This window comes from Pelodiscus sinensis, chromosome 6 (assembly GCF_052426305.1).
Source record: "Pelodiscus sinensis isolate ZL-2025 chromosome 6, ASM5242630v1, whole genome shotgun sequence".
Classification (NCBI taxonomy): Eukaryota; Metazoa; Chordata; order Testudines; family Trionychidae; genus Pelodiscus; species Pelodiscus sinensis.
In genome coordinates, this window is record NC_143057.1 from 45,075,002 (window position 1) to 45,097,430 (window position 22,429).

At 41.3% G+C, this 22,429-nt stretch overlaps 1 protein-coding gene across 2 annotated transcripts; it reads right to left on the reverse strand.

Annotated features, from left to right (window-relative positions):
* Positions 1-819: 819 nt before the first annotated feature.
* LOC112546868 (protein FAM240B) lies at positions 820-19,184 on the reverse strand. 2 transcript variants are annotated; one of them, XM_075932890.2, is made up of 4 exons: positions 19,008-19,183; positions 11,353-11,528; positions 4,199-4,341; positions 820-1,403 (listed from the first exon to the last, which is right to left on the reverse strand). In XM_075932890.2, exons 1-4 carry the CDS (start codon positions 19,117-19,119, stop codon positions 1,325-1,327), a joined length of 510 nt encoding a protein of 169 aa, XP_075789005.2. In that variant the 5' UTR covers positions 19,120-19,183; the 3' UTR covers positions 820-1,324. The 2 variants fall into 2 exon arrangements, with proteins under 2 accessions (XP_075789005.2, XP_025043676.1); XM_025187891.3 differs by lacking the exon at positions 11,353-11,528 and having other exon boundaries at positions 829-1,403; positions 19,008-19,184.
* Positions 19,185-22,429: the final 3,245 nt, after the last annotated feature.

Consider the following 22,429-nt stretch of genomic DNA (forward strand, 5'->3'; position numbering starts at 1 on the left):
GGGATTTTCAAGGAGAGAGCTCCCATTAAGTTTTAGTAAGAGTTATGTGCCTAATTCCCTTGAGGCTTGTCTACATAAGGAAATTTACAGGTATAATTATATGGTTATAGTTATACCTCCCTATGTAGATGTGGAATAAGATGCCTTTCCAGTTTAACTGATATCACTTTGAAAGCAGTGTAAGAAAACCATATTGAAGAAATGGAGCGTAGCATATTTTAGGCAGTTTCAGCCCGCAGGGAAATTCTCTTCAATAGTTCTGACGACTTGATTTCTGAACACGTGTACCAAGATAGTTTTTTATGGTTTTGTGGGGGGTTTTTTCAGGCTCACAATCAATCTGTCATTTCCATATGCACAACTTCAATTGGATGCCAGATTTGGTGGTGGTGGTGGTGGTGGTGGTGTATTTTTGCCCTCAGGTGACACCAGAATAGTGCATTTGAAATGTGATGTACAAAGAAAAAAAAAATTGTAATGTGCTTTACAATGCACCAGAATCTTGCTTTTACTGATTTCCCTTCCCTCCCACTGGCAATTACAATCTTGCCTACCCTAGAAAAATATGGAAAACTGGAGAATTATTCAAATGATGTCATTGCAAGAGACTGGCAACTGAGCAATTGAAGGAAAAGGATTTTAGTGTGTACTTTAAAATAACGCATTTTGCCGTGCTTTACTCCAGGTGCTCCAAGTGACAATGAACCTGTTGCTCTAAAACAGAAGCAACATGCAAGCATTGCTTCATTGAAACACATCAATTTTAGTAAGAGGTTAGGGATACTCTTTGGAACAATCTGTCATAAGGAGGAAGAACTGGACCTACTCTTAAAGTTTATTAATAATAAATGAATACATTTTTCAGTGTATGCTGTGTGCGTGTATATTTGTGTAGTTTCATAGTAGTTAACCTCCCCCCCAATGTATTAAGCAATTTTAAAGGAAAACTACATTAAATTGCTGTATAATATCAGTATGTATAGAAACCTAAGGCGTATTTAATAACATATACAGGAGAATATTTCCTTGAGCATTTAGTTAAATTGAAACTAAATTCCTTTTCCAGACAGTAGTTTGGAGCAGAGAACCACAACTTAGGATCCATACTTTTATTCTCTTTTCACTGAATGAGGTGTTCATAATAGGTAATAGGTCTCATAGGCAGTAATAGAAAGGTTTCACATATGAACTCTATACATGATGATGGTACTGTAACATAAATCTTATTGAAGCTTGTAAATAAAAATAAATTGGGTGTTTGCAATACATTATGTTTTTCTTCTGCAAGACATCGTTGCCCAAATATGTAAGAAGCATGAAATCTTCAACTAGCTGGCTCTTCATTTTGCGCCTTCATCATCTGAATCCTTTTTTCCAACCTCTCCTTCCATTCAGTTCTGAGCCTAACAAAGGAAACATAACACCTGGGTCACCAAAAAGGCCTCAGTCTTCCATATCACTGGCACTTTGCAAGATACCACCAGATTTATTTTAACATTGTCCTCCATTGGTAGCACTGGGAGAACTACCAAATCCCGCTCATCTGGAGTATATACTAATATCATGCCCCTAGGAATAGTGTTAATATAAGGAAGAAACCTGACCTGAGCTGCAGGGCTCACAATCAACTCTCATTTTCATCTCTCCTGGCTTGACAAAGCTGGGTCAGCCCTTATTTCTCAAGATTGGCTGCTGCCACCTGCTGGACAATCTCTTATAGTACTTTCTTGGTTTCCTTTGGCACTACTTTTGATTGAAAACACTGCAGTGACAAAGTTAAAAATGAGTAGTCCAATGGCACTTTAGAGACTAACAAATATCAGGCCCATATGCAGAGGGGGTGTGAAGGTTGCGAAAGCCCCCCCTTTACTTCCCCCAAGTAAGAATGCTCTGGCCAGCCAAGGGAAAGCCGGAGCAGTGCGCTGCTGGAGCCTCCCTCTCCCATGTTCTGGCTGGCTGTGTGGATGCTGGGACTGATTTCTCTGCTTACTTGGGGAACCATGAGGGGTGTATTCACACTGTCGTGGTTCACATTTACAAAAATAACACCCCCTGAAATTCACCCGTACGGGCCTGAAAATATGTTATCATGATCATCTGTGGGTAAAACCCACTTGAAGGGGTCATGAAAGCTCATGGTACTATATATTGTCGTTAGTCTTTAAGGTGCCACAGGTCTACTCATTGTTTTTAAAGTTACAGACTAACACGGCTACCCCTCTAAGGGCTTGTTTACACTAAGAAACAATAACTAAATATCTAAAATTGATAACTCCCAAAATAACAAAATTGAAATAGCATGTCCACACTACGGGCAGACCCCATTAATGTGCATGTGCTACCTCAGCTTAGAGCCCCAGGAAGCACTGGGGAATAATTAGTTCAAATTACTCTAGGGAGTAGTTATTTTGAAATGGTGGCACTGGAGCATCCACACTACCGCTATTTTGAAATGATTAGCATTATTTCCCAAGGAAAGCAGGAGTATAGATTTCGGAATAAGTAGCCTGTTGTTTTGAAATAACAGCCATGGTAGTGTGGCCACTCTGCTTTATTAATTCAACCTAAGGGGGATTATTTCAAAATAAAGCCCTAGTGTAGACCAGGGCTGAGCCAGTAAAGTTAAATCTACAAGATTCTCGCCAGGAGCAATGCTTCTTATTTGTTCACCAGATAGATTCAGTGGGAGTTTATTTGTATTGCAATACCTAGAGGCTCCAATCATCAAGGCACTGCACGAGATTCATACTAAGACAGTTCCCGGCCCAAAGAACAAATAGACAAGTCAGACAAAAGGGAGACATTTTACGGGTGGGGAGCTGAAGATGGAGAAATTAAGGGACTTGCCCAAGGTTACAGAATTTTTTTTCCTGGTGAACGCAAGGCTAGAGAAGCTAAAATGATCTAAGGCCAGATTTCTGCTTTTGTTGAGCTGAGGCTAAACACAGCAACAGATCACAAGGGGTAAGTCAGATTTAATGACTTGAGCAGGGATGGCCATTGAGGTTATGGTTGAAACACATGGGGCAGGCAGTACACGAAGCTCTGTGTAGAGAAACAGGGGCGGTCCTAGACTAGCTGCCAGCAACTGGTGCCCTAGGCAAACCATGCAATCAGAGCTCTCACCTCCAAACCCCTCAATGATATTGCGCCACCATTTGGCGCCCCATTTAGCTTGGCGCCCTAGGCGACCGCCTAGTTCACCTATATGGATGGGCTGCCCCTGAGAGAACCCCAGTTCCTTGGGCTGCCATTCTGGCATCTATTTCATGCACTAAACCAGTGGTTTTCAAACTCTTTTCCTCACAACCCAGTTGAAGAAAATTGATAAGGCCCACGGCCCAATATAATTGTATCTTTTGACTAGAGTGAGGGCTATGGGGTGGGACCAGGATGAGACTGGAGTGTGAGAGGAGAGGGGGCAGAGGGCTCCATCTGGGTGTGCAGGCTCTGGGGTGGGGTAGGATGAGGGTTTTGGAGTAGAATAGGAGGTTCCAGGCTGGGGGGCAGGGCAAAGGAGTTGCTGGGTGTGAGAGGAAGCTCCGGGCTGGAATGGGGTGGGTTTCAGAGTGGATGCAGGCCCCATCTGGAGGTGGAGGCTCTAGGGTGGCACGGAGATGAGGTGTTTGGAGTGTAGGAAGGGGCTCTGGGTTTGGAGGGGTTCAGGGCTGGGATGGAGGGTTGTGTTCAGGGTTTGGGCATGGGCTTTTGTCAGCCAGTCCCAGGTAGCAGTGCAGCAGGGGTGCTAAAGCAAGCTTCCTGCCTGTCCCCGCACCACGGACTGCACTGTGCCTGGAAGTGGGCAGTAGTAGGTCTGATTCACAGGCAGAGGTGCACATGTGGCTCTGCATGCTGCTTTTGCTTAGGCATGGGACCCCATAGCCGAGGCCACGGGGGGAGGCAGTGCAGGGAGCCCCACCCAGCCCAGCCGAGGAGCTGGCCCAGCTGCTGGCTGTTTCTGGGGCACAGAGGGGTCTGCAGTGCCAGGATAGGGAAGAAGCCTGTCGTAGCACCCCTGCTGGTCACCTGATCACCCTACAGCAAGGCGACCCAGTGCTGGACGGTCTGTGACCCAGTAATGGGTCACAACCCTTAGTTTGGAAGTCACTGCACTAAATGTATTTATTTACTCTTTTAAAAGGATTACAACGCCAGCCCAAAGAACCGGGCACCCCTTCTCACGCACTCACACACTTACTTTGGCAGAGCACTTCTCTGTTGACGTTCTTTTTCAATTTGCAGATGCTGAGTTTGTTTTTCAATGGTCTTTTCCCAGAAGTTTGTTAGTTCCTCAGTTTCACATCCAAACACTTCAAAGCGCACATATTGACTATTCATTTTCTGTAAAGAATAGAAAACCCAAATAATCAGGTACTAGTTTTTGTCTATTTTGCTGTCTGGAATATAGTGCTACCGCAGCATGCTTTAGATATTTAAAACACCGAATTCATATGCGGTCTTTACTATGGAAGCAAAAGAAGGACTTAATGGGAATAATCATACTACTTCATTCAGAAAGCTGGCAATTGAGGTATATGCTGTGGTACAGCAATTACAATTCCTAATTGTTCACTTTAAAGTGTCTCTGATAAAAACAATCTTTCACCTCCATATAATTGTAACCTTTTAGCGCACAATCCAGGACTCATTTTGGTATAATGATGAAGGCTCTTCATTGTTGTCACTGTGCTCATAAGTTAAAACTGACATTTGTAAGATTTTTCCAAGGAGTCTATGGGCACATCTATACTTACCATGCTGGAGATCACTCTTCTGGTGTTTGATTTAGCGGGCCTAGTTAAGACTAGGGATATTAAAGTGCACTTATTTTTGTAAATGTGTAACTGCTGAATTTTTCAGGGATTACACGTGGAGGGAAGGAAATGAGAACTGGTGCTCATGAAGAGCCTGCCCCCACCCCTCACATTATTGCCTCTCCATTCTCTTTTCTCCTCACACCAAGGTCCATTATGCTCCCCCTCAATCCCTCTCATGCCCATACCAGTATTGAAGAGACAGAGTTCTATTGGGTTTTTCATTAATCAATCTATTTCATTCATTGACCTTTATTTTACTCAGAAATGGGAATGTTAAAGTTCATATAGGATACAAAATTTCAAAAGCCCATTAATTACTTTAAAAAATAAATAGAATCCATCTTAATTAAATCTATTTTGTCTATTTTATTAACATTTCTTTCTGATGGTCATCTCATTCCTCTAATGCAGTTTACATTCATCGTCTTTAGAAATAAATTTTTGGGGACAAAATTTATAAGAGAATAACAACTCTCTCTCTCGCCCTCTCTGTCAATGGGACTATTAACGGATAAATAGCAATGCTCCTGTGCCTTATGTTACATCCAGAAAATGTCATTATTTCAAAAAATATCTCTTTGTACTCTTCATTAAGCATGGAATGGGTTTTTAGATTATATTTATACATCCTGCTTTCCAAAATATGTGGTTTTGCATGAAAATGTCATTACAACATCTTCCACAACATTTAATGTTTAACAAGTATGAGGATTCTTATGCCTTGTCTGAATTTGTAACCATTATTTGTAATTTATTTTAATCAGAGCTGCAGAGAGCTAGTAAAATACTCCCTCTAGGCTTGCTTGGAAAAGCTTGAAGAAATTGCTGCCATTCACCTGCCAGGCATGGTGTGAAAAGCAAAGCTGAAAGCTTGTAATGTTTATATAATTCCATTTGGAGATTCAGTTGTTTTATGAGAAAATGTGAGACATTCTACAAAGAGACTAGGGGCTCAGAACAAAAATAGCCCCTTTGAAGGGATTGTTTTCTTTTCTTTTTGAGACTTTGCTGTGACTGTGGGGTTTTTTTCCTTGGGTTTCTGAGTTTGAAAAAACATCTTATTTGCCAATCCAATTCCCCTGAATTACTAGGGCTCTTCATTTTGAGTCTGATTTTTCAGAAATACTTCATTATGACAGTCACAGTTCTGAAGGTGACATGTTGAGCAAGTAAATCTGATAGATATATGTCTGGTGGCATTTGTATCTGGGACTAATTCCAGGTACAATTGTATATGCTAAAAGAAAATTGTGTGTTCCATTATTTGAATATCCACAAATGTTTTGACTGCTTTTGAAAATCTTATTTCTTTTTGTTTTGTTTTGTTTCGTGCTTTAATATGTCAATGAAAAAAATTAGTATTTTTTAGTTTTAAAGGCAAGCGAGGGTAGGTCCTATACTGGGGAGAAAGTCAATCTAAGATATGCAACTCCAGCTACAAGAATAGAGTAGCTGGAGTTGACGTACCTTAGGTCAAATTTCTGTGGCATCCCCACTGCAGGAGGTCAATGGGAGAAATTCTCCAATTGACTTCTCTTAATCCTCATACCCAGTGGAGTAATGGAATGGATGAAGTCACCCTCAGCGGTCGATTTAGCAGTTTCTTACTAGAACATTGAGGTTGATCTCTTCAGTGTCGATCTTGGGGAAAGTGGTGACAAGCCCTGAGTGTCTTTTTCCTTTTCTTTAATCATAGCAGAAATATTCCAACATTTGTAACAATCACAGCATTTACCAGTTTGGACCAGACTAATCATCTTTCTCGTCCAGAATTCTGTTTCTAAGAGTGATCAGAAAAAAAAAGTCATCTAGCTCTTAGTATTTTTTTCATTGGTGACATTATTTCCTATCTTCCTATGTCAAGTGAGGGGCTCATAGCCTAGACCATAAGGGTTCGTACTTCTTCCTTATTATTCTAAATTACTGATTTAATATAGATGTGGAGGTTCTTATTATCTATTCATTATCCGAATCCTGCTGAGCTATTGGTCTCAATTATACTTTGTGGCAATGAGTTTCAAAAGCTAAATGTGACTCAAAGGAAAAAGTATTTGCTTTTAATTGTTTTAACTATCCTGCCTTTCAGTTCTATTGACTGACTGTCCTCTTGCTTCTGATGTAAATAGTGATTTTTGTTGGTTCTTAACCGTTAAAAGAACCAAGCTATTTGTTGAAATAACACCTGGTTGTGAGCTATCAAAAGAAGGGGGTCTGCATTAGTCTTCACAGATAGGTCACCTGATGTCCTATAGAGAAATGCTGGGAAGAATTTTAGATCCATCTGGAGACTGAAGGGATGTTAATGTGCTATCTGCTCTATTTGGATCTTGACACTTTTCTGAACATGTGGGTCATTTTGGGATAACTTTTCCGGTAAAATAAGAACTGGCCTAGTCTGTCACTCATATCGAGCTTTTTACTGTATGCCCAAATGTGGATTAATTTGTGGTTAGGCTTGTTTCCTCATTCCTGTCGCCTCTTGTAGCAGACAAACTTAGAATATGACTCAGGGCCACTTGAGCATTGCAGCTCTGCAGCACCACCTATGCAGGATACAGTCTGACTCTATAAAGGGTTGTGCACAACCCTTCTGAACACCAGACCTTTGAACATTTTAGCATGTGGCATTGGAGGGGTCCTGGGCAAGGCATTGGAGGAGGCCTGCTCTGTGCCCCTTGAGGGGAAGGGGTTTTGAGCGGAAGGGGTAGGGCTGGGGCTAGTCAGCCCTCAGTGCAGTCTGGAGAGGGACGGGTCTCTGGCTGTCACTGCTCTGGCTGCCATTGCTGCTCCTCTGGGTGTTTTTGTTTTGTGGGGAGGTTGCCCCCTTTCTCCTCCCCCCCCTTGTTGGTGGGCCCGTTAACACATGAGTGTGCAGTAGTTCTTGAAGACTGAGTCTTCCTACCTGTTTCAAGCTCCAGTGCATTTATTGTTCGCCTCAATCAACACACATACTTCTAGGACTCCTGCCCCAAACCTTCCAAAGTGATTGACCTCTTTTCTTTGTTTGGTCCTTTACATGCACATCTGTCAGAATTCAGCTGCATAAGAACATAAGAACGGCCATACTGGGCCAGACCAATGGTCCATCTAGCCCAGTATCCTGTCTTCTAACAGTGGCCAATGCCAGATGCCCCAGAGGGAGGGAGCACAACAGATAATCCTCACATGATCCCTCTGCTGCCACCCATATGCAGAAAAACAGAGGCTGGGAACACCATTCCTTCCCTCCTGCCTAATAGCCATTGATGGACCTAACCTCCATGAATTTATCTAGCTCTTTTTTGAACCCTGTTAAAATCCTCATCTTTACAACATCCTCTGGCAAGGAGTTCCAGAGGTTGACTATGTGCTGAGTGAAGAAAAACTTCTTTTTGTTTGTGTTAAACCTGCTACTATTAATTTCATTTGGTGACCTCTAGTTCTTATATTGTGGGAATGAGTAAATAATTTTTCCTTATTCACTTTTTCCATGCCAGTCATGATTTTATAGACCTCTATCATATCTCCCATTAGTCTCCTCTTTTCTAAGCTGAAAAGTCCAAGTCTTTTTAATCTCTCTTCAGATGGGGCCTGTTCAAACCCTTAATTTTTTTGTTGCTCTTTTCTGAACCTTTTCCAATGCCAATATATCTTTTTTTGAGATGAGGTGACCACATCTGTATGCAGTATTCAAGATGTGAGCGTACCATGGTTTTGTACAGAGGCAATAAGATGTTCGCTGTCTTATTCTCTATCCCTTTCTTAATGATTCCTAGCATTTTGTTTGTTTTTTTGACTGCTGCTGCACACTGAGTGGATGTTTTCAGAGAACTCTCAACAATGACTCCAAGATCTCTCTCTTGAGTTGTTGTAGCTAAATTAGTCCCCATCATATTGTATGTATAGTTGGGATTATTCTTTCCAATGTGCATTACTTTACATTTATCAACATTACATTTCATTTGCCATTTCGTTGCCCAATCGCTTAGTTTGGTGAGATCTTTTTGAAGCTACTCACAGTCTGCTTTGGTCTTAACTATCTTGAGCAGCTTGGTATCATCTGCAAATTTTGCCACTTCCCTGCTTATCTCTTTCTCTAGATCATTTATAAATAAGTTGAATAGGATGGGTCCCAGGACAGACCCTGTGAGGACCCTAGTAGTTACCTCTCTCCACTCTGAAAACTTACCATTTATTCTTACCCTTTGTTTCCTGTCCACAACGGGGGGCCCCAGCTATGTTACCTGCCATTCTTCAGCCTGTCCCAGAATGCTGCCCCTGAGAAGGAAGGCTTTTGTAAGGCATGGATCTGCATCTCCCTGAGAAGCCCTTTATGGGTATATCTACACAGCAAAGAAAAACTTGAGCTGGCCTGTTCCAGCGGACTCATAGGGATTCATCTGTAAGACTGTTTCATTGATGTGTAGTGCTCTAGGATACTCCCACTCTGCATGGTACTAGAACCTGGCTCCAGGCTGAGCCTGGGAGTTTATAGACCAGAGAAGCAGCCCTGCAGCCCAACTTCTGTGAGCCTGATTTGGCTAGCATGGATTGGGCACAGGTGTCTAGTTGCTGTATCAATTCTGTTCCTTGGTAGGGGGGCCTTAACCCTACCCTATCTTCCCTTTATACCTGCAAAGTCAAATTAGGTCCATATTCCATATAAAATTTATTTAAAAAAATCTGGTTTAACACAGCAAATGTAAAAGAACTCCTCAGATGAAAACAAAACAAAGAACAGAGGAGAAGTGAGAGGCTGACTGAGGCACTAAACACAGCTTGAACTCCTGATCTGTGTACGTAATGCAAGCGTACCCGGTAATGTTTTGTTAAAGTATGTAAAGAGCTCCAAGTAGTCCTCTTGTAAATCTTCGGCATTAGAGCTGACCTGAGCTGGCCTGCCATGTCTGCAAAAGTTCTGACAGAGATTTAATTTAAGCCTCTGGTGAAAATCCTTCCAAAGGACAACAATGAGAAACTCACTCACAGGCAATCATTTTTTAGATAGCCTTGGCTGAAAACAAGCTGAACCAAACCTGAGTGCTCCTAAATGAAAAAAATAGCTGGGTAGACTTTAGAAGAGGTTTTTCCTACACAAGATTAATATGATTAAATCTAAAAATAAGCAGAGTGCATTGATTATTTTTAGATTTAATATGCAAAGGTATACCTCCCAGGGTAGGAAAACTATGTTTACTGACTATGCTATTTGGAAACACTAGTATTGTTATTGGGACTAACAAGTTGGATACAAGAGGAGTTAAATAGTAACATCTTGACTTTTCTGTAACTGGAAGATCAATAGCTGGAGGCTGGAACTTTGATTGTACGAAACACAGTTACCACAAGCAGAAAAATACCTTTCCATATAAGGAGTTGGAACTCAAGTTCCTATATTAGAAAAGAGTAGTAGATACAAAGGGGCTTGGCAGCACAGACAGAAAGCTGATATCCAGCGATACGACTCATTATTTTACAAGTCTTTTAAATTGATCATATTTTAGTGTAAGTATGGGACACGTGACAAAGGCCCTTTTCTTTCATATATAAAGCACAGTACAGTTGCCTATGGCAATTAATGGGTCGTTGCTTTCCTCTGAGGCATCAGGTATTAAACATTCTTGGGAGCAAAGTGTGGTTCCCTTATACCAACATAAATCCCAAGTTGTTTTCTTTCAGAATTGGGAAATGGCTAAACCCAAACAAGACTTAATTTGTATCTGTGGCATAAGCTGTATTACAGAACTGGTGCTGCTAAGGCCATTGGGTCCTGCAACACCTCATGGTATTCTTGCTAACTTCAGGTGAAAAAGGTCTGTTATTCTTCATTATTTGTATTGTCATAGTATCTAGGAGTGTTAGTCGTGGGCTGTGCTGTACAAACACAGAACACATTTGTTAGCTGCCCCCCAGGGAATTACCCTTAAGTTATGAAACTACAGATGGAGACAGACAGACAGGGAGTACAAGGAAACAATGAGGCCATATTGGTGAGCTGTGGTCTCCGCACACCAGTAGCTTAGCCATTGTCAATATTTGGGGTCCTGGTGAAAGAGCGTTTAAGGAGGGATTGGAAGGTGTATAATGGTGCTCTGCATCAGATGTTTATGGAGAGCATGGGAGAAAGCACAAAGATATTTGAAAATGTAACAAGCGGGCAAAGGAAGCTGGGACCTTCCATGTGAAAATCAGCATTGACAGCTCAATATTGAATGGGAGCATAGGGGACTAGGATGTAGGCAATTGTGCTTAGTAGGGATACAAAATCCTGTTTTATTGACTATCTGGTTAAACATATTGTTTAACTGATTAAAGGTAGGTAGGTAGGCAGGGGAGAGAGGGGGGCAGACTTGGGACCTGGCAGGGAGCAGTGGCTGGAGCCCTGGGCCCTTTAAATCATTGCCAGAACCCTGTGTGATGTACTCAGGACAGAGCTGGGGAGAGGGTATGGCCTGGGCAGCACTGAAGGCTGGCTGCTCTGGCCCTACCCATTTCAGAAGCATGGAGCCAGCCCACCCAGCCCTTGCCCAGCTGCCCAACAAGTCTGTCACCTCACCTGGAGCCAGGTACCAAATGCCAGAGTGAAGGGACAAGCCAGAGTTGTTGTCAGAAGCCGGAAGCAGGGGTCAGAGCCAGGTAACCGAATGTTGGGAGTGAAGCATAGGGCAGGAACTAGGGGAGATGTAAGGATCAGGTACAGAGCTGGAGCATGTCTGGAACTAGGAGCAAAGGCTGGGGCAAGGCAGGAGACAATGACAGGTATAAGGAACAGATCTCAGTGCAGAATGCAAAAAACAGACACAAGTAGCTGCAGTGAATTATCCAGTTGCCCGGACAATTTCCTGTGCCTCTTTCTGGCTTAAATAGCATGGATGGAGCAATTAGTGGAGTTGGACAATCCTCCAATCAGCGCTCGTGTGGTTGGTACGTTGACTGAGGCTGTAATCCTGTAGCTCCTCTGTCCTCCAGGTTTCAGCAGACATTAGGCGGTGGCTAGGATACAGCTGCCTAGTATCAAGACCCAGGACATTTCAAGGAGATTATAGGTAGGATGTGGCCTGACTGTGAAGGGTCCTGAAAATGGATACAAACAGCTTATGTTTGGTACGCAGGAGATGGTACATGCAGGGGGATCTAAAAACAAAAGTGCTATTGCCAAACTGACAGTCTAGGAAAATGGTCTTTGCAGCAGCAAGGCAACATTTCTTTGATCAAAGTCAGAGAGAAAGATGTTGCAACAATTGAGCTCTGAGAGGAGAGCTTGGACAGGGGTTTTAGCTCCATGGATGGATAGGAAGGGCTGTGTCTTTAAGAACTGGCAAGATAGAGTATGTCTACACTACCCCGCTAGTTCGAACTAGGAGGGTAATGTAGGCATACCGCACTTGCAAACGAAGTCCGGGATTTGAATTTCCCGGGCTTCATTTGCATAAGCGGGGGGAAGCCTAGTTCGAACTACCTAGTTCGTGCCCCGTGTAGCCGCGCTGCACGGGGTTCGAACCAGCAGGGTTTTAAAAATGGCGGCTCCCCGCTTATGCAAATGAAGCCCGGGAAATTCAAATCCCGGACTTCATTTGCAAGTGCGGTATGCCTACATTACCCTCCTAGTTCGAACTAGCGGGGTAATGTAGACATACCCATACAGACATAGCCTGGAGAGTTGAAGATGATGCCTAGGTTGTGGGCCCAAGTGACAGGCAGTATGCTGGTATTTCACACCGCGATCAAGAAAGGGTCTGGTGTGTATATGTATTAGAAGCACTGTTTTAACCAGATTTATCTTGAGCTGATGGCTAGGCATCCAGAAAGAGATGCCTGATACTGGCTGAGATTATAGTTTGGACAGGAGACAAATCTGAAATACAGAAGTAGAGCTGTGAGTGCTCAGAATAGAGATGGCATTAGAATATTTTGTTTGAAGATCAGATTACCCAAAGAACAGGTGTAAAAGGAAAGGAGAAAGGAACCAAGACCAGGTCCTGGTAGAATGCCCATAGAAAACTGAAGGATAGATGAGGAAGAGCCAAAGGACACACTGAAGGAATGGTTATGAAGGTGGAAGGAGAAACAGTGATAGAAATGTAGCCGTGTTAGTCTGGGGTAGCTGAAGCAAAATGCAGGACAATGTAGCACTTTAAAGACTAACAAGATGGTTTATTAGATGATGAGCTTTCGTGGGCCAGACCCACTTCCTCAGATCAAATAGTGGAATAAAATAGTCACAACCATATATACCAAAGGATACAATTAAAAAAAATGAACACATATGAAAAGGACAAATCACATGACAGACCCAAGAAAACCAACAATAGAACACCACTTGTCATCACCTACAACCCCCAACTTAAACCTGTCCAACACATTATCAATAAACTACAGCCTATACTGGAACAGGATACCATACTACAAGAGGCTCTGGGAGACAGACCCATAGTCTCCTATAGACAACCACCTAACCTCAAGATGATTCTTACCAACAACCACAGGACATACCACACTAATACCAACCCTGGTACCTTCCCTTGCAACAAACCCCGTTGCCAGCTTTGTCCACATATTCATTCTGCTGATACCATTATTGGACCTAACCAAGTGAGTTATAAGATCAAGAACACATATTCCTGCGCATCCAGAAATATAATCTATGCTATCATGTGCCGAAAGTGTCCGTCTGCTATGTACATTGGACAAACATCTCAGACACTTCGCCAAAGGATTAATGCCCACAAAACAGATATCAGACAAGATCACAAAGAAAAAACAGTTTCTTGCCATTTTAACCAGAAAGGACACTCTCTCAATGACTTGACCACCTGCATTCTGCTACAAAGACCTTTTACATCTGCACTTGAAAGGGAATCCTCTGAACTGTCATTCATGTTAAAATTCGACACTCTCCAAAGAGGAATGAACAAACACTTGAACTATCTTACCCATTATGAAGATAGCTTCCCCAATTATCACCTCTAATACCATTAACTCACAAACATCCCACTCTCCCCACCTCTAATATCATCAATTCACAGACACTTACCTTCCTTCCCCCCCCCCCCCCGCATCCCCCTCCTGTTCTGAAATGTGATTTGTCCTTTTCATATGTGTTCATTTTTTTAAATTGTATCCTTTGGTATATATGGTTGTGACTATTTTCTTCCACTATTTGATCTGAGGAAGTGGGTCTGGCCCACGAAAGCTCATCATCTAATAAACCATCTTGTTAGTCTTTAAAGTGCTACATTGTCCTGCATTTTGAAGGAGAAACAGTAGAGGACAGAGTCACAAAAGCCAAGGGACAACATGTTGAGAAGCATGTGGTCACTTGTGTCAAAGGCTGATCAAGGAGGATGAAGATGGATACTTGTTCTGAATTTCAGATTGGAAGAGTCTTGGAGACTTGGATGAGAATGGTTTTAGCTGAATGTTAGGGGCAGGAGCTGGACTGGAGAAGGTGAAGGGTGGAATTGGAGGTGCTATTGAGACAGCAATTAGACAGGGCATTCAGTGATCTTGGTAATGAAAGGGAGAAGGGAGAGGGAGTTGTAGTTGTAGAGTCAAGTGTGGGGGAGGGGATTTAATTGCAACAAGTAGGGCCAAATTATTTGGTTGCTTTTTTAAAATGGGAGAGACACTCTAGACTAGAGCATGCTTGTATTGTGAGTGGGAAGATCTAGAGGAAAGTGAGAGGTTAAGGAAAAGAGTAAGGGAGGGAGCTGAAAGTGGGTATGAAAGAGATCAAAAGCTGGGATTGGGGCTCTAGGGCAAGTGGATTGGTTAGAGAAGGAAAGCAGATGAGAAACTTCTGTGCCTGTGACCAGGGGAAAACAGGAGAGGATTGTAGCTGGGAGAAAGAGAATGTGAGCTATGGGGAGAGGGAACCTTACATTATGTTTTGTCACTTTTCTCTTAGAAGAAGTCAGTGAGATCCTGTGCAGAGAGAGAAATGGAGGCAGGAGGAGAGGAGGACTTAAGGAATGAGTCAAAGGTGGTGAAGCTGCAGCTGCACTTGTGGGCGTGCGAGATTCAATTAAATTGGAGAACTAGTGTTGTGAACTAAAAGAGCAGAGAATGAATTGTTTACAGAGGAAGTCAGCCTGATCATAGGATTTTAAACCCAGATGCTCTGCAGGGCTAGAGCAGGGGCAAAGAAAGTGGATGTTGGGAGTGAGCCAGGTCTGGGAGTTGGCTCACTTGAGATGGGAGAGAGGGCAATAAAGTCAAGGCTGGGGCAGAGTGATGAGTGAAGAAAGGGAAGAGAGGATAAGAAGAAGAGGGCTGACAGAAGACAAGAAATCATTAACACAGAGGCCCTGGAGGTCACAAAAAGGCCTAGTTGACTGGTCATGGTAGAAGGGGGCAGATGACAGCGTTGAAGGGGATGGTTGGAATGGAAAACTCTGCAACAGAGAGACAATATAAACAACAGAAGGGGAAAAAACAAACAATGGTTCTGATAAGCTTCTATGAGAGTTCACGTCTCAGACTCTGAGAGAAGGCTACACTAGGAAAGATCTTGTTGGGATTTATTGTAATGAAACAGTTAGGGTGGGTTGTTTTTTTTTGGTTCCCTGCAGATAAGTATGGCATGTACTAAAAGTATTTACAGTCATCACCAGTATTGCACACTAGCTGCTTTTTTCTCATTGTGGTAACAAATCTTTCTATATTTGTCATAACTCAGATTGCTACTGCCAATTCATTCTACCTGGGATTTCTAGGTGTTATTCATCTCCTACTATAAAAATTCATTTGTGTTTTCATATTTCCTTACATATAGTTTGCTTAGCAAACACACTTCATAATATAGATATGCTGGATAAATACAAAAATTGCACAACAGAGAGGTCTGGGAAATATACACAAACACACATTATTTTTATATGTGTGTGTGATTGTTGATTTGACTTTAAAATATCCAGGAGCTCTGTTTAGAGGTTAGACAATAAAAGTAGTAATGAGGACCCCCCTACCCCAGTTTTATTATTGATTCTGTCACTGACTTCCTCATTTTATAACATAGGGGTGGCAATTCTTCTATCAGATGAATGAATCAGATACTGAGATTTAAAGTGTCAATTTCCATTATAGTTTTAAATCTTAGTTTGGTTTTAAGATCCTGGACAAAAACCTGTATGTGGGAAGAAAAGTAGCTAAAATGATATATCAGAAAATGTTCCCTATTTAAGGGAAAAAAGGTCATACAGTAAATATCTCCAGACATTGTTCATTAAAATCAGTGTTGTGGAAACCTGCAACAAGTTTGCAAGTTTAAGGAAATGTATTACAGTTTGCAGGAATATCAAAGAGTTTTATCTGTACATTCTGAGATACATAGTAATTAGAGCTAATTTAAGAAATTCAACACCTTTAGAAGCACTGGTACTTAGACTCTCATTATTACAGGACAACTGCATTGCTTAGCCTATCCCTAATGGTAATAGGAAAAATGTATTGGGGTCTTCCTGAAACCACAGGTTTTAAAATGTATTTGGGTGATTTAATGGGAGATCAGCTTAGAAACACAAAATGTTTATCTACATGGCAGTGTATCTCTGTAGTTAAAGAGTATGTTTGTTTGTTTTTTGTGTGTATGTGAATTTTGGATAGAAACCTTCCCCCCCCTCCCCATTTAGACACAAGAATCATGGAGTACTTAGATAAGAGGAGCAAGGCTTAGCATAGTACTGTCTTCAGCCATCAGTGAAAGAATAGAATTCTGAATTGTTTTATTCCCTTGCACACATCTATTCTTTCTCTGCTCCACTTGACAGAATTTGAAATAAGAAGTTTTGTAGCCATGTTGGTGCCAGACTATTTGAAGACAAAAGGTGACTTGAGTAAGGCAATATTTGCAGTATATATTCTCTTTCCTATCTGTGGTCAGTGCATAAAAACGTTAAAACGGCCATACTGGGTCAGACCAAAGGTCCATCTAGCCCAGTACCCTGTCTTCCAACAGTGGCCAGTGCCAGATGCTCCCGAGGGAGTGAACAGAACAGGGAATCAGCAATAATCCCTCTCCTGTCACCCATTCCCAGCCTCTGACGGAGGCTAGGGACACCATTCTTACCCATCCTGTCTAATAGTCATTGATGGATCTAACCTTCACAAATTTATTTAGTTCTTTCTTGAACCCTGTTCAAGTCCTGGTCTTCACAACCTCCTCTGGTAACGAGTTCCACAGGCTGACCATGCACTGTGTGGAAAAAAATTCCTTTTGTTTGTGTTAAACCTGCTACTATTAATTTCATTTGGTGACCCCTAGTTCTTATGTTACTGGAACAAGTAAATAACTTTTCCTTATTCACTTTTCTCACACCAGTCATGATTTTACAGACCTCTAGCATAACCCTCCTTTGTCTCCTCTTTTCTAAGATGAAAAATCCAAGTCTTTTTAATCTCTCTTCGTATGGGGCTTGTTCCAAACCCCTCACCATTTTTGTTGACTTTTTCTGCACCTTTTCCAATACCAGTGTATCTTTTTTGAGATGAGGCAACCACATCTGTACACAGTATTCAAGATGTGGGAGTACCATGATTTTGTACAGAGGCAATAAGATGTTCTCTGTCTTATTCTCTATCCCTTTCTTAATGATTCCTAAAGTTCTGTTTGGGTTTTTTTTGTCTGCCGCTGCACATTAAGTGGATGTTTTCAGAGAACTCTCGACAATGACTCCAAGATCTCTCTCTTGAGTAGTTATAGCTAAATTAGTCCCCATCATATTGTATGTATAGTTGAGATTATTTTTTCCAATGTGCATTACTTAATATTTATCAACATTAAATTTCATTTGTCATTTTGTTGCCCAATCACGTAGTACAAATTCCCAGGGAGTTAAGGAGAGTTTTCTGTGCAAAACAATTGCACACATTTGAGTGTCTCTGGCTAATTTTAATGGGAACTATCCATTAAAATCCAGGGAATAGAAATGGAACCGTTCATGTGAGAAAAAACATTTGTATAGCTGTAACACGCAACACTCTTACAGTTTATGATTCCTCCCTGTTCACAGCACTGTTACACCATTGTTTTCTGTGAACTTCTAAGTGCTCCTCTGACCCATTTGCCACAATCAGAACATGCTGATTCTTGGCAGACTGCCCTAAAACACAACACGGACTCATTTTGCTTGAGACATTTTTCTCACACAGTAGCACTGGATGAAAGAAACCTGGAATAATGCAATGCTCCTGGCAGCTGCCTCGTATACAATGATATCTGTAATGCTGCTATTATGGTTAATCCCTGGAGACTATTCAATCTAATACTGCAGCATCAGTGCTTTTATAATGTCATGTACTAGAGGTTTTTACCCTTGTCCCCTGTTGGGCCTCATTTTTTCTGCCCTCCCCTCACGAAGGTCAAAAATATGTAGGGCCTATATGTGGGTCCCTTACACTGAGGTGAGCACTTTTGGGTTTAGAGCCACTGATTTCAATGAGACTGCTTTTGTGTGTGTGCACTTACATGAAGTAGCACATCAGAGCATGCCCACATGACTACCGTTTTCTGAGCTATCCATCTTTCTATCCATCTATTATTGATTTTCTTTTAATATTCTATATTCAAAGCAGTTGTAGTTTGTTGTCTTGATAAAGTATTATCTGTAGTACATGAATTTTTCCCCATCCAGCCCATTTGAAGCTTGATCCTGTGAACTGCTGAGTTCAGGACTCTTGGTAAATAGCATTATTGTTGAAGAAAAAATCTGTTAAGGTCATAAATGATGATTTTGAATGGGCAGGCTTGAGGTTGTGAAAATCAAGGAAGATGACAGATCCTGTTTGCATCTCACGTTCTCCATCAGATAAAATAGTTTTGACGCAGCATACTGGACAGGAGAGAGATCCATTCTCAGGTTTGTCTGTCTATTTTTTTTTTAATTATCCCTCTAGTGGAGACAGATTGGAAGCCTTTGCAGAAGGAGTGTGTGTAACCCCAGCAGTTGTTTGGCACATTGGTCTATAAGGTACAAAGACACCCACTGGTATTTTGTGCAGTGCTGTGCCAAAGGACCTCATCCTAAAATATTTTTTCTGTGTCAATACTTCTACTCTTTTCCAGAATGCTGTTAAACTGGGCACTATTCCCTGGCTTGCCTCACACCTTGACCTTTTATCTGAATATGCTCTTATAAGAAAGTTAGAGAAGGTACTCACCTCTTGCAACATTAAGATGATGAAATGTATTATGAAAAACAAATCCTTACTTACCTTGGAGATGGATTCTTCCTGCAATAAATCCTCTGTGTGACACAAACCAGTGATGAATATTGCAACTGCAGCCCTGGCTTCTATAGTGCCACAGGGCAGCAATGAAATCCATCCCTCGGTACTTTTTATTTGAAGTGGGGGTAACATAAATCCTTCATCGTATCAAGGCTATTTTGAACAGAACTAGTCGAGAGATAAGATCAGTCTCATTTAATGAACTTTGCAGCCCCCTGCCTGAGAGGACCATGAAACACAGGCCTCTTGAGAGCATGCCTCCCTCCCACTCTGGCAGATACCACAGAGAGCATGACTTGGCAAGAGCTAGGAATTATTCTTTAAAATACACACTGGTATTATCCATTCTAATTTTCATTCCATGAAGCCTGAAAAATTCCACGCCACCATCTTGACTGGAATGGTGGCTGGAATGGTGCAACAAATCATTCTTGGTTTTGCATTAAAGGGTGACTTGTAGAAGTATGCTGTTCTTTTGAGTTGCAGCTCTAAGGATGTGTGCTTTATTATGATATATCTCATAGTCTGTTCTTTCAGGAAAAGAGCCGCAGGAATTGTCTGTTCTGTTAATGTTAGCTGACAAAAGGTATTAAACTGGTGCTAGTTTCACCATTTGGAGTTGTTATAACTCTATTATAGATGATTGTTTGAATTATTACATTTCATTTTCAGAGAAAATATTTCATATAGTTGTTTGATGACAGATGTAGACCCCAATCTTGGTTTTCATTAAATCCATCTATAGTGCTAATATACCATACGTGACACTCAGCTTAAGTGGTATTTATAACATCACTGATTACTTTAACCTTCCTTTGCTGTCATACTTCAAACTCCAAGTAGCTAAAGCCACAGGCAGTGTTTTAGGTCTATGCTTTTATAGTTCAGATTTTAAAGGGTTTTTTTTTTTTACTGTAGCTAACCTTCCAGCCAAATTCTATAAATATAAAAAACTTGCTTGAACCCCTAATTGCTGTAGCCTTTTTTTTTTTATAGAGCCCTATTTCAATTTATTTTAAAAAGACTGATCTGTTAAACATTGGAAGGAGTTTTTAATGTTTTTTTTTTTTAAATAGACCTTTTAAAAACAACTCATAGTATGTATATATACAGAGATCTAGTCTTTGTGCATGCATGAATATGTGTATGTATAACAACTCCCATGTAAGTTACCTGTAAATGAAGTTTTTATATATGTGCTGTAAGATCGCGATCCTGAAGACATGCATTTGCTTAAAGTTAAGCATATATTTAAAAGCTTGCAAGATTGGGTCTAACTCCATAAAGGCTGATCAGGCAGCACTGTTTCTTTTTAGAAAATAGTCTTTTGAAATCACAAACAAATATTACACGCACATTCTCTAGTTCTCTGTTTGTATTTTAGTATTCTAACCAGATGCTAATGTGTGCGTGAACACAAACACACACTGCTAATGAATACGGTGTACACAAGACACTGATGGAAATATTGAAAATGGGTTAAAATCTTATTTTTAGCTTGTCGGAGGTGTACACAAAGCCTTCCATGTGGTTAAAATTCTTTCAGTTGTATCAGAACTCCACTCTTTGTTCACTCCATTAGCAAATCTCCATGAAGCAGCTTACCATAAACAGTGACTATGTTGCTAGTGTTCTGAGGCTCAGAAATACACTGTAAACACCTGCTTAGTGCCATTAACATGGACCTCTGTAGAATCCCCAAAATGTCTGACTACAAAGAACAAATCTCTGGAGAGGCTAATGTTTATTTATCTGTAGCTATCAAATTCTGCCTGTGTTCAGTGCACAGAACTGCCACTTAGGTGGGGAGGGGGGGAGGTTGTGTAATTTAAAGGAGCAAAGTTTGAGTTGTCACCCACACTTCTGTGAGTGGTCTCAGTCTTGATGAGTATTTGCCAATAAGGTCCCCTTCTTCCATTAAGAGATTTCATGGATCCAACATAAAGAGCAGGAGGCAAAAAGGAACAGAGACTGTGTGAACATTATAGGACTTTGTCAAAAGAGCAAATTTCTCATATTATTTTCTTGAAATGCTAAATCTAGTAGAAAATACCACAAGGTATTTCTGGATGTATACATTTTTAAACACCATTGGGTCTGCTGCATTGAGGGACCTTCTACTTCATTCACCAATTACTTACTTTTTTGGAATCTAAATGATTCTTCTGCACATTATTGGTGGATTCTTTCACAGACAGAAAAAGGGTAGCTTGCTCATCAGTAGATATATTGGCATTGGAAAAGGTGCAAAAAAGGGCAACAAAAATTATTAGGGGTTTGGAACAGGCCCCATAGAAAGAGAGATTAAAAAGACTGGTACTTTTCATCTTAGAAAAGAGGAGATTGGAGAGGCAGGGTGTGTGTGGATATGATAGAGGTTTATAAAATCATGACTGGTGTGGAGAAAGTGAATAAGTAAAAGTTATTTACTTGTGCCAATAACATAAGACCTAGGGGTCACCAAATGAAATAAATAGGCAGCAGATTTAAAACAAACAAAAGGAAGTTTTTTTTTCCCACACAGTGCACATTTGGCCTGTGGAACTCTTTGCCAGAGGAGGTTATGAAGACCAGGACTTGAACAGGGTTCAAGAAAGAACTAGATAAATTGGTGGAGGTTGGGTCCATCAATGGCTATTAGGCAGGAAGGGTAGGAATGGTGTCTCTGGCCTTTGTGAGAGACTGGGATGGCTGACAAGAGAGGGATTACCTGATGATTCCCTGTTCTGTTCACTCCCTCGGGAGCATCTGGCATTAGCCACTGCTGGAAGACAGGATACTGGGCTAGATGGACCTTTGGTCTGACCCAGTATGGTCATTCTTATGCTTAGTAGCAGAGCAGCATCAGCTCTCTGGGTTTTCCCCACACCTCCTGATCTCCCAAATGAAGCTATCAACCAGAGAAGTGCTGAGGGCCAGATTAGATTAGGCTCCTTTCAAGAAAGTGAGGCATTTTTATAAATCCCACTAGGGGCCTAACCATCTTTGCAAATTTGGCCTTGCAAGCTTTCATGCTAAAACCCCTCTATGGCTCATCTGAGAGAGGACCTATCCACATTAGGACATCAGTGAAGGGTCTCCCTGAAGATGTGAAGTGGAATCCCCCAAAGTCGACCCAGAATGGCCATGTACTAGTATTGCACTTCTGGGTGGAGTCAGAAGATTAGATACCTCTCGGGTACACCTGTGTAGCCGCATTGACTTTAGCTGTGATACACTGATTTGTTTTACACCTCTATGAGATGTATGTGGATTAATGAAAGCCAGATTTGAAGTTTCTTAGCTTCAGCTAATGGAGATAGCAGAAATGTCCAATTTTATTATATCGGGAAAATATTTTTATTAATGCTTGAAGAACTTAATAGCTTAACCCATTTCACTCAAAAATCATAATTTCACTCTTTAGT